Source organism: Echiichthys vipera (assembly GCF_963691815.1).
Source record: "Echiichthys vipera genome assembly, chromosome: 4".
Classification (NCBI taxonomy): domain Eukaryota; kingdom Metazoa; phylum Chordata; class Actinopteri; order Perciformes; family Trachinidae; genus Echiichthys; species Echiichthys vipera.
In genome coordinates this window covers 4,702,591-4,715,231 of record NC_139829.1, presented here as the reverse complement: position 1 = coordinate 4,715,231, position 12,641 = coordinate 4,702,591, and the positions used below count along the sequence as shown (strand labels likewise).

Sequence of the window (12,641 nt, the reverse complement as noted above, 5' to 3'; positions counted from 1 at the left end):
TTACTATGTTCATATCCGGTCAGATGGCTGAGAGGACGACTTTATATGCCTGACTGATCTTGTACAATGTCCTCCTGGACCGCGGAGCGTTGCGTTTGTGTTTACTTTACTTACCCACAATGCTTTTCTCCGGCGCAGGGGGGACGATGTAGCCTACGTGCAGGTACTTGGAGGCCAGTTTACTGTGCAGGCCCAGAAAATCACTGAAACGCCTTTTTACTGCAAAGTCTTGAGTCTTAAACAGAGACATGGAGGTCTGGGTGAGAGACATAAAAACACACAAAGAGATACAGTTAAATATTAGATTTGATTTGTTAAAAAAAAACAAGAATACATTTAACATAATCTATTTTTGTTTTGAGTCATTTTCACTTATCTACCATCTTTTTGTAGTCGTTTGCATCTATTTTTTAGTTGTTTTACATGTCTATGGTAATTCATTTCGTATCTTTCCTTATTGTTATGTGTTCCTTTTGAGGCATCGTGTGTCTGTTTTCAGTCATATAGTGTCTCTTTGTGGTTTGTAGTCGGTGTGTGTGCGTTTGTGTTCGTTAAGCATCCCTTTGTGATCGTTTTTATCTGCAACATTTTGTGAGTCGGGGCCCCTGACTGTCACGGCCCCCAGGGCTTTACCTTGATCGACACTTTGTAGGCCATGTACGCATTCATCCCGTCACCTGAAACACACGCACATCATTATTGACACTAGGCAGTGAAATACACTCACAAACATGATCACACCTGTATCTAAACAAATACATAGAATAAGTGACTTTAAACAGGAAACACACCCCAACTGGTTCAACTGGTTACTTGTGCAGCAAATCTTTGACTGTTTCAACGGTTTTATTTACAGTCTCTTTGTGACCTTGTGCATATTTACATTAGGGGGTATTTACATAAAGGGACAAGTCAAGTGAGTTCAGTATTTAACAGCTACACCGCCTGATGAACAAATTAATAAGCACATTGTTTCTTCTGGTACATTTTAAGTTTGTTTCCTGGCCTGCAGGGGGTGCTGGCGGTGGTCTGGAAGTGTGACGACAGTGTTGATGACAGTGTGAGTGAGCAGAGCGCCTGTCAGTGTCGACGCTGCATTTTTATTTTCTGCTGACCGAAGACATGAAGAGAGGAAAGCTTATGGAAAATGTCACCTCCGACACGTTTATTATTTTCAAGGGGGGCTGATGGGAAATGTGGTGTGAAGTTTGTAGAAACCCTGAAACTTAAATTCAGGATCTCTGTGATCTTTCCTATCCGACATACGCCTCTCATCGTTCCAGGATGATCCAGGAAGATGGGGCAGTGTGTACTCACCCACTTTCTCAGGGTCGGACACTGATATGTGCATGTTGAAGGAATCGCCGCCCTCCTCCTCTTCGATCTGCACAAAACAATTATGAAAAGATTCACTGCAGGTGCACTTTTGAGAAAGTGAGAAGGTTCAACAACAAAGTGGAAAACAAGCAAAATCTTAAATTAGCTTAGCATAATACTTGTATATTATTTCACCAATAAACACTTAATAAAGGGGCGACATCATGGCAATAATTCACACAGAGTCTCCCCGTGTTAAAATAAAGTGGTGTGTGTGAGCGATCTTTGTGAGGACCAAGACTTTTCCCAGCAGAGTGAGGACTTTTTTGGTGTCTTTGGGGGTTAACACTTGGTTTTAAGCTTCAGGTATGAATTAAATTTAGCTTAGGTTAGGGTAAGGATCAAGGTTAGGCATTTAGTTGTGATGGATAAGTTTAGGGTAAGAGGCAACATAATGCATTATTTCAGTGAGTGTCCTCACAAAGACAAGTGTACGAGAATGTGTGTGTGCATGGGGCTAGGGATCAAATTGATCAGAACTTTGCAGGCCAAAAGAAAGGTTAAACCACAGATATTAGATACATCATTATCACAACGCGCGCGTGTGTGTGTGTGTGTGTGTGTGTGTGTGTGTGTGTGTGTGTGTGTGGGTGTGTGTGTGTGTGGTCACCTCGTCAAAGGAGGAGTGTGTGAACATGTCGTCGTGTGGGAGGCCGAGGCGAGGGGTGATGACGGAGGTGGGAGGGGTGATGGGGGTGATGGCGGGCGACGGGCCGTCAGACAGCAGGACGTCTCTCTCTGGACTGTCCAACGACACTTCCTCTGTGGCCTCTGGGACGGGACGGACACAAACAAAGACAGACGAAAAAAACATTTGATCACAATATATTTTCAAAGGGGACCTATTGTCCTCTTTATCAGGCTCATTCGTGTATTTTGTGTTTCTACTAGAACATGTTTAAATGCTTGAATGTTCAAAAAACACTTTTTTCACAAGCTGCTCACGGCTGCTGCACCTGTGGTCACCCTCTGTCTGCCTGTCTCTTTAAAGACGCCCTATTATTCTAGTTTTTAAGGTCAGCTATGATAGGTTTATATGCTTTAATCTTAACAAAACACATTATATTTATCATATTGTCCATTACTGTAGCCGAGTGTTTGGTTGGATTTTCTACTGTAAAAATAAAGCATTTTTAAACCAAACACAACACACCAGGACACAGAGAAATAAACAACAAAAGCAACAAATATTCCAGCTTTGTCTGCCGTTAGCATGTAGCTACATGTGGTAAACAGCAGCACGTCCTAACAAAGCTGTGCATCACTGTACTTCATGGGCGTGTCTGATTTTTCTTAAAACAAGTGACCATATTTGAAAATCCATGAAGGCTTGATATCAGACCGCCGAGAAAGTAGAGGAAAGTGTCTGAAAGGAGGTGTTGACAGCAGATCTGCTCATAAAGGGTTAGACTGGTTACCCATGAACACCTTTACCTCATTATTTAAGAATTTGGTCATGTTAAGCATGAACATCCATAATTTAACACGTGGGTTTTGAAAAAGTGTTGTTGACACTACAACATGGAGCAGTTGCAGAACAAAGAAGGAAAAAGTGCAGATCTAAGTGTGTATGTGTATGTGTGTGTGTGTGTACCTGCGAACAGGTCCTCTGGGTCGTCGTCGAAAAGTGAGTCCTGTTTGGGTCCATTAGAGTTGGTGCTGATGTCTTCAGCAGGCAGACTGGCTGGTTCTGACTGCTATACACACACACACACACGCAAAAACAGATGGAAATTAAAGTCATGTTCAATATTAGACAGAAACGTTTAACTATCGTTGACCAGAAGCATCATTTCAGCTCCACAGTAAAGATCTTAACTCTTAGCAGTGGAGCAGCGGCCACATCTGTACAGTCTCTGTGCAGACGCCACATATTCCACAGAAGAAGAAGAAGAAGTGTGTGTGTGTCATTTGTCCTGCTGAACCACCGAACCTCCTGCTGCCTGCCTTAGAGGAAACCTCCAGCTGCTGCACAGACCATTGAATCCACTGACATCACAGCCTGTTCAGTGGAATCAGCAGCGTTATTAGCATAGATAATATATAAAAGGGATGAAGCCTCTACGTCCATGTCACTTATTTCAAGTTGGTCAGATCGTCCTCGCCTCAAGACCAAAAAAGTCGATCATAACACTCCAGTCCTCAGATCTTTACACTTGCTTCCTGTCTGTCAAAGAATTGATTTCAAAATACTTCTGTTGGTTTACAAAGCTCTGAATGGTTTAGGACCAAATTACATTTCAGATCTTCTGCTCAGCTACAAACCATCCAGACCTCTCAGATCCTCTGGGACAGGTCTTCTCTGTGTCCCCAGAGTCAGGACTAAACATGGGACAGGTCTGCTCTGTGTCCCCAGAGTCAGGACTAAGCATGGGACAGGTCTGCTCTGTGTCCCCAGAGTGAGGACTAAACATGGGACAGGTCTGCTCTGTGTCCCCAGAGTGAGGACTAAACATGGGACAGGTCTGCTCTGTGTCCCCAGAGTCAGGACTAAACATGGGACATGTCTGCTCTGTGTTCCCTGAGTCAGGACTAAACATGGGACATGTCTGCTCTGTGTCCCCTGAGTCAGGACTAAACATGGGACAGGTCTGCTCTGTGTCCCCAGAGTCAGGACTAAACATGGAACAGGTCTGCTCTGTGTCCCCAGAGTCGGGACTAAACATGGGACAGGTCTGCTCTGTGTCCCCAGAGTCAGGACTAAGCATGGGACAGGTCTGCTCTGTGTCCCCAGAGTCAGGACTAAACATGGAACAGGTCCGCACTGTGTCCCCAGAGTCAGGACTAAACATGAAGAGGCAGCATCCAGTTTTTATGCTTCTCAAATCTGGAACAAACTGCCAGAAAACTGCAGGTCTATATGTAATTTTATATTTCTTTCAAAGGTTTTTAAATGTTCTGTGTGAAGCACTTTGAATTGCCTTGCTGTTGAATTGTGCTATATAAAAAAACTTGACTTGACTTAATTATTCATAAATATTAACCTCCAATAAAATACAAACTAGCCTGGTACAAAAATAATTCACCCCCCTCAGTGTTGTCATGGAGATGTGACCTAAACATACAGACTAGAATGTTCTTTTGTACCAGGCCTTAAACATGTTTCATGATGCTGTGAAAACGGCCTGTTTAACATGGGGGTCAATGAGAAACTGCTCTGTTATGAAACCTGCCCCTAGTGGACACTCAGAGAACTGATCTGATTGGATCAAACAGAAAGTCACTGTGGTCTGGGGCTCGGTTGACTAAAGGTGTTGCATCCACAACTTTTGTCTCTGAGGAGTCCAACAGGTTTACGAGATATCTTCTCTCCGTGTAGAGACTTTTGTGCTTTAGTGGTGGGACAATTTAAAGAACTAGCATGTATTGAGCAGCCTGTTGCAGCAGGACATTAACAGAATAAAGTTATTCTATACTATATTCTAACATCATTTAAAGTGGAGACTCCTGGATCCACTGAAGACTTCTCTTCTTTCTCTGCTGCACATCTGCCAACAGTTACTGGATCACATGTGCAGTGTGTGTCGCAACTTTATTACACACACACACACACACACACACACACACACACACACACACACACACACACACACACACACACACACACACACACACACACACACACACACACACACACACACACACACACACACACACACACACACACACACACACACACACACACACACACACACACACACACACACACACACACACACACACACACACACACACACTTTTATGAACAGTTGTTACGAGTGTCGCTCTCACAGAAGTGATTCTTGTGACTGTAAATGTTGGAGATGATTCACTGAAGGAACTCGTTGCATCAGATGGATTTTGTGCGCTGAGAATGAACTGAAAATGGAAATGATGGGTCCGTTTTCATTTCTCCAGAATCATGTTGCAACATCTCCTCACAAGTCAGGGTATGACCGACTGGGAATCTACAGTCAGCTACGTTGAAATTCCCTTTTGCGAGGATTTGCTTTCAAGTTTACAGCCTGAAGAAAACACTTTTCAATACCATAAACTTATAATAAACGTTAGGGTTGTATTGTATAAGTCCAGTATGTCATTTTTTTTCAGAACAGTAGCCAATTAGAGGGAATACTCTGGAACATGCACGGTTCCTGCACCTTTTCCAAAGTCAAATTCAAGCACTTTTCCAGGTGCATTCTCCGTCTTTTCCAGCACCTTCCAGCTGTGGTAAACTCCATATTTGTATCCAGAATTATCCTCAGTATTCAGTGAACTTATTATTGCACTTGTTCATCACATTAAACTAATGTTATTGTCCTTTAAACAACCAACATGATGTTTGGAGGAAAACTAACTCCACGGAAATAGAATCAACTATTCTGATCATCTGTTCATCAGCAAAAGTGATTTTTCATGACAAAATGTCACTGAAGGTTGTTTTCACTCTCCCATATGCAGATCTGCTTTTCTCTTTTTTATATCATATATGACATCATCATCTAACACAACATTAAAAGCACTTCATTCAAAATCAAAGCACTGAAAACAACACATTAAAATGCAAGGAGCACCTGTAAGAACCTTGAACACGCCTCCAATTAGTCTCCCATTTAAAGACTACTTTATTTTGGAATTTCTGCAGAATCTAAAGAAAAAGGCAGAAACCCGTGAGACTACAGGGATGTTAACAGAAGACAGCTTGTCAGAGGGTTGACCAGACTGTTGGTTTTCCTGACTTTTTATATGTATTTTATTCAGTAGTAACATTGCAGCAGCACATATCTTTCTATGATCTTCACTTATTTATTTCAGTGAATCACGTTTTCTTAAAAAAACGACACGATCATCCAAAACATGCAGACATTGCATCTGGTCTAAATGTGTTCAAGTACACTTTGAATCAGAAACTAACCAGTGTTGAAGCATGAAAGTGGGCGATATGGCAAAAATACCATATCACATTTTTTTTTTTTTTTTTTAAAGACAGTGTTGATACAATCTGACAACCGCGTGCTGTTAGGACGGATGTAACTCCTCCGTTCTGTTGAAAATTTCAGCCATGACTTCCTTCTGCTCTCTGAATCAAACAGGATAGGTGATGAGAAATCCTCCTCACTGCCAGTAGTTCGCTATGATTGGTTGATCGGCGTGTCTTAGAGGCGAACTAGCCAATAGTGTGATTTGGCTGAGGAAAAAAAAAAACCTGCTGCGTCTGTGCAGAGTATAGAACAGCAGTGGATAGAATGTGTCCTACAGATGATGTTATGAGCTCTGTGCTTTGGCAGATCGTCAGCATGCTCCAATGTAACTGTATTTAACTTTACTGTATCACCGGTCGGATGCCGTTTGCTGGTATCGTCCCTATCTGAACGGATCCGGTCTGACGCAGTTTCCATTCTATTCGTGGTGCTTTTACTGGGTGATCGCCACCGAAGTGCACGTAGAATTTATTTACACACTTCAAAGAATCTATAGGTGAAATTTCATATTTGTACATGAACATTTATCAAATTAGTAAATGAAAGTGACCTTGATGAGAGAAAGAGGTAAGAAACGTTTGGGCGACGCTCAGCCTGAGCGGCTCAGGTGGTGGTATACTTTAAAAATGGAAATGAAGAAGACTTTATGGTATATTTTGGAGCTGTTAGAGCCCCTGAACCCCCACACAGGTGTTTTCAGTTGCCCTGGTTGATTGGACCTCTTCTCAGGTCTGTGTGGGTGTGTTTACTGTGATTGACTGACATCTTCCTGAGTCTCCTGTTAGCTTTGTTTCACCTGTAAAGGCGGGACAAAGTGCACCTTTATCATTCTTAGTAGTAGACGGACATTTATGACATCATAAATCCCCATCAAATTCTCATCAAAGCTCCGCCCACCTTCAACCCAAGCTGGGGTCTAATCAGCCAGAGGAACTGAAAACACCTGTGTGGGTGTTCAGGGGCTTTAACGTAATTTTATTGTGAAGGACTGAAGTATGTTCCCAGATTTGTTGACAGCACTGATGTTAATGTGGACGACCAGCAGCTCCCAGTGTTTACAGCGAGGAGGTTGGGGTGTTCGACTAGAGAGAGGCACACGGATAATATTGGTGTTAGCGTCCTTTTGACCACTTGTGTAAACACAAAGATAAATCAGGGGGTTAAAACAATATTTGGTTGCAAAGATAAGAAGTTAGACTTTAGTTTAACACCATTAAATTAACTCTAAACATTATAACACCATTTATATTTGTAGGTTCAACAGAAAGTTTGATAGAATTTAGACAAAAACTGTCCGACTGGAGACACAGATCTGTTAATCCTTCATGATCCAATATCATCTTATCGGCCACCCCTACATGAATGCGTCCATTATTGCATTTATATATCTGCAGTATGTGGGGGAATTAGCAGGCTAGCTAGCGCGACTAAGCCAGCCACTCTTGTCACAGCAATCCACCAATCACAGCACAGTAGGGCGGGAGTAGGCGGGACAAAAAATCAATACTAAACTAAACTAAACAAAACAAAACAAGGGCCACACAGCGAGGAAGTAGTGACAATCACCTGGGTAGTTTTAGACGGCGAAGTTAAGCTTCTTTTTGTCCTCATGCAACGCTGTATCCAGCTCTTTTATCCTTCTGGGGCACGTCCCCAGTACAGTGGAGGTGCAGTTGAAAAAAATCTGCTGTCAGGGTTCTGGCTCTTTGGGAGAAATTATTTTTCCAGGAGTTTTTCTTTGAAGCCCCAGTTTTATTGACACATTTAACCTGTTTGACGAGTTTCAAACTAAATACACACACGATATTTGGTCTTTGTAACCATTTCCACTTGTTTCTAAAGCCCTGTTCCACTGGAACACTACATTTCCAGGTTTTCCAGCACACGCCGCGCTGTCTAAAAGGTAATTGTGTAACTGATTTTGTAACTTAGCAAGATCCATTCCTTGTTTCTATTTAATTTTTGTATTTGTATTTTAATGTCATTTATATGTTTCTTTACAATGCCTTTAAAGTTGCACGTGAAGCACTTTGAATGACCTTTTTTATTGAAATGTTTTTTTTTCAGATTTTCTTTTGCTAGTTATCTGTTTAGTTTCATTATTTTCTTGTATGTTTCAGTTTTGCATAATAACTACAGGCAGGTAGAGGACCAGCATGCACCTGGGTGGGTGTTTGTGCCTTTGTTTGGAAAATAAATGAAATGGATTTATTTCCCTGGCGTAAATGTCCACACACACCCAGGATGCATCAGTGAGCGTTGCCACCAAATGACCTCTACAAATGTATTTACCTCATTTATGTTTAACTTCCTCCAGTAAGACTGAGAAAACAAACGGAAACTTACAAAGACAGAGTGTGTTTGTGAATAAGTTTCTCCTCCTGCGAGTGGGGGAAACTTTCACCTGAAGACACAAACTGCTAAAAGTTTCAGCTGACAAAGAGGAAATGAGTGAAGACAGAGAGCAGCTTCCTTCCTGCTGACTCAGCAAACAGACACACAGAGGTCAGAGCGCACACACACACACACACACACACACACACACACACACACACACACACACACACACACACACACACACACACACACACACACACACACACACACACACACACACACACACACACACACACACACACACACACACACACACACACACACACACACACACACACACACACACACACACACACACACACACACACGATGCTTTTGAATATCAAGTTAAAAACATTTTGACGGTACTTTACCCAGAATGCAACGTTATAATTAAAAATCCTTCTTCTTACGATCGTGGTGGTGCCTGCTGCGATGGTGCTGCATGCCGCTTCCTGCTACTATTATCACTATTACTATTATATACTATCACTAGTCCAGTAAACTATAAAATTTGTAGCCATAAAAACACCATCAGTAGTATGTCTCGCTGTATCATAGCTGTTATTGCCGCTACTCATCATTGATCATGTTTGCCACCATAATTATTATCATTGTCATATTAAATCACCTCAGCTGTGCTTGTTTCTACTATTCTGCTGTATTAACTGCTATAACATATAAGTCATATTCACATTACTATAAATATTATTATAGTAACTGTTACTTTTGTGGTTGCTTGCATCTCTGTCTTTGTGTCTTTCTTTGTCTCTCTCTGTCCATCTGTGTGTCTTTTTTCTCTCTCCTTTTCTTCCTCCCCAAAACGTGCAGACAGATGTCCGTCCTCCACAGAGCTGGGTCTGTCCAACGTTCCTTCCTGTTATAGGGAAGGTTTTCGTTGCCACCGTACTCTACAGAGGAATTGTTGGGTCTCTGTAACTCATAAATAAGTCATAGAGTGTGGTCTATACCTACTCTGTAAAGTGTCCTGAGATCACTTTTGTTATGATTTGGCACTATAAATAACATTGAATTGAATTAGAGCTGTGACTAAGGATCATTTTTCTCCATTCCTCCATGTATTTGCTTGGTCCATAAAACGATGGACAATGTGTAGCAGTGTTTCCCAAATATTGGATTTTTAAAAAACATTATTCACATTATATTGTGATTTTTTTACCCTTCCTGACACTGAAGGAGGAAACAGGAGCCAAAGGTCATAAAACACTCCACTTCACCCCGATCCACCTTTTAACATCCTCCATCTGTTTATTGGTCCACATACACACACACACACACGCACTGACACTGTTGTGACACTCGAGGAAGACAGTCATCACCAGGAATGAGATCCAGAGTGCTGACATGAGGAAAACAGAAAAACCTGTGTGTGTGCGTGCGTGCGGACAGTTTGTTTCCGAGCTGAAGTTATGAAACGGCTGAAGAAGAAACTTTTTTTTCAGAATAAAAACACTAATAATTTTCCTGCTGCTCAAATCTTGAAAAGGCCTTTACTTTGTAGCTATGGATTTCCCAGAGATTCTCTATGGGGTTCAGATCTGGACTATGGGCTGGGCATTTCATCGTTTCAGTATTCTCAGCTTAACCTGTTTGCAGTGACAGGGAGCATTATCTCATACAAAATATTATCAACACATAAAAAAGGATATATTGTTATACATTAATCTACACATACAATTAGCCCGAACTTTATCAGCTGCAACATTTACATTAAAATCTCAATAAGTCTACTCTGATAATATAACATCGTGAAACTGGCCACTCTGCATAATGAGTACTTAAAAGTAAAAGTAAGTAAAAGCTCTGAGTACTTCTTCCACCGCTGTCAAGAACATAACAAAAGAAGACACTCAAAATCTCTCGTTTGTCCGTTTTTCCACTCTGCCCTGAATGCACCACCCACACCTGTGTGACTGTCACCTGACGTTGAGCGAAACACACCTATTCTGCGTCTTTTCTCCGCGCAAATATGACCCTCCCGGGCTCCTGTAAGTGTGGCTCTGAAGGCCACCGTGATGACTGTTGTTTCATACTGTGCTTTCAGGTGCTGTTTAAACGGCTGACAGTGCAAGGATGAATACAACAGAAGCTTACACACACACTCACACACACACACACACCGATCCCCATTCAGAAAAGAACCGTTTTTAGGGTCTCCTCCCCGCCTGCTCCCCCTCTTCCATCTGTTGTCAGCCGAAGCATCACGCCCTGCCTGCCTGTCTTCCACAGCTCCCTTCGGCCTCCCTTCATCACCTCCCCCTGCTCCTCCTCACCTCTAGTGTGGCGGTCGGCTCCGGGAACAGGTCCTCCCCGTCCTCCAGCTCATGGAAGTCGGTGTGCTCCGGCGGAGGGTCCCTGCTGCTGGCTGCTGTGTCCGCCATGGTAACACGTCGTTCCTGCGGCTGATTGTGACGGTGGCTAACGGCTGGCTGGCTAACAAGAAACACACACAACACGCACAACACGCACACACACCGACAGACAGAAAACAGTCGACTGACAGTGAGGAGAGCGGGGGAGGAGGGGAGGAGGGGGGAGTCAGGAGGTTTTCCCAGCTCTGTCATGTGACTAACAGAGTCCTGGTGGAAGTCAGAGAAGAGCGGAAAAAGACGAAAGCTCACTCTGTCGCATTTTCACCGCTGGTTTGACCTGCTAATTCTGAGGGTTGTGAAAATGTGTGGGGATGTTTCGAGGCTTAATCTGCTCTGCAATGCAGGCTTGAATGGGTAAGAAAGAGTTCAGAGTGAAATAACATTGTAAATATATATATATAAATATATAATATCGGAACAAAATATGAAAAAAGCTTAATTTTCGGAAAAATATGTAAAGTACTTAATATTTTAAAAAAGGAAAAAGCTTAATATTTGTAAAAATGTTAAAAAAAAACTTTGTATTTAAAAAAATACTTGTTAAAGATTAACATTTGAGAAATATGAAAAAGCTTAACATTTGAAAAAATATGAAGATTTAAAAAAAAAAGTTATTGCACATACAAAATTACATGATAAATATGACTTGGAAATATTATTGCACTTGAAGTATTTCACATTTACACAATTACACTCAAATAACAATATATTGAAATTAGAATAAAATATATAAATCCAATAATTGAATTTAATTATATTCAATAAACAAATGTGTGAAATGTCAAATAAAGCAGCCAAAGGGGACATATCTTTCTGCATTTGACTTTTAATTCTGTAAATAGGGCTGCAACTAACGATTATTTCCATCCTTGATTAATCTGCTGATAATAAGATAAGATATTAATTAATAAGTCCCACAAAGGGGGGATTTCCTTATTACAGCGGAGAAGTGGATCGCCAACAAAGAAGAAGCCTCAATAAGAAACAGTAAATCGTAACAAAATGTAAAATAACACAAACAATATACACAATCATTTAAAATATTATAAATTTACACCATTATTAACACCAACATACACCATTGTATTGGCCATTATTTGATTTATCAATAATACAACAGGAACAGCTTCTCCTCAGTCCAATGGGATGTCTTTAAACGTCTCAAAGATATTCAGTGTAATATATAAAACGGGGAAAATGAGGAAATTTCATTTTTTGAAAACCTTTTCTTTTCAAAACACTTTTGCATGAAAACATTTTGAGCATGAAACGCTCAATGATCAAAATGTATTTTCTGTTTACCAACTAATCGATTATTCATCATTTATAGGCGACAGAGCATCTTTTACAGTGTGGTGATAATAATAGTTTATTCAATTTTACATCAATAACTGTTGTTGTTGCCTCCCTTGTTCGTGTTCAAAAAAAGTTTTCCCATGCTTTGCCTCCTTCCAATAGACGATCTTTGTTTTGTTTCAGCCGGATGAAATCCAGCGACGCACGTTTATTTCCGCGGAGCGAATCAGTGGCGGCA

General features: G+C 41.3%; 1 protein-coding gene across 1 annotated transcript in view; it reads right to left on the bottom strand.

Annotated features, from left to right (window-relative positions):
• The window catches only part of snx2 (sorting nexin 2), a 32,324-nt gene extending 21,088 nt beyond the window's left edge, over positions 1 to 11,236 (bottom strand). The window contains exons 1-6 of the mRNA XM_083913079.1: positions 11,009 to 11,236; positions 2,972 to 3,074; positions 1,988 to 2,148; positions 1,318 to 1,384; positions 634 to 677; positions 115 to 256 (exon numbers count right to left, since the gene is read on the bottom strand). Coding sequence (XP_083769205.1) covers positions 115 to 256; positions 634 to 677; positions 1,318 to 1,384; positions 1,988 to 2,148; positions 2,972 to 3,074; positions 11,009 to 11,116 — 625 coding nt within the window. The 5' untranslated portion in view covers positions 11,117 to 11,236. The remainder of the gene's footprint in view (positions 1 to 114; positions 257 to 633; positions 678 to 1,317; positions 1,385 to 1,987; positions 2,149 to 2,971; positions 3,075 to 11,008) is intronic.
• Between the last annotated feature and the right edge of the window lie 1,405 nt (positions 11,237 to 12,641).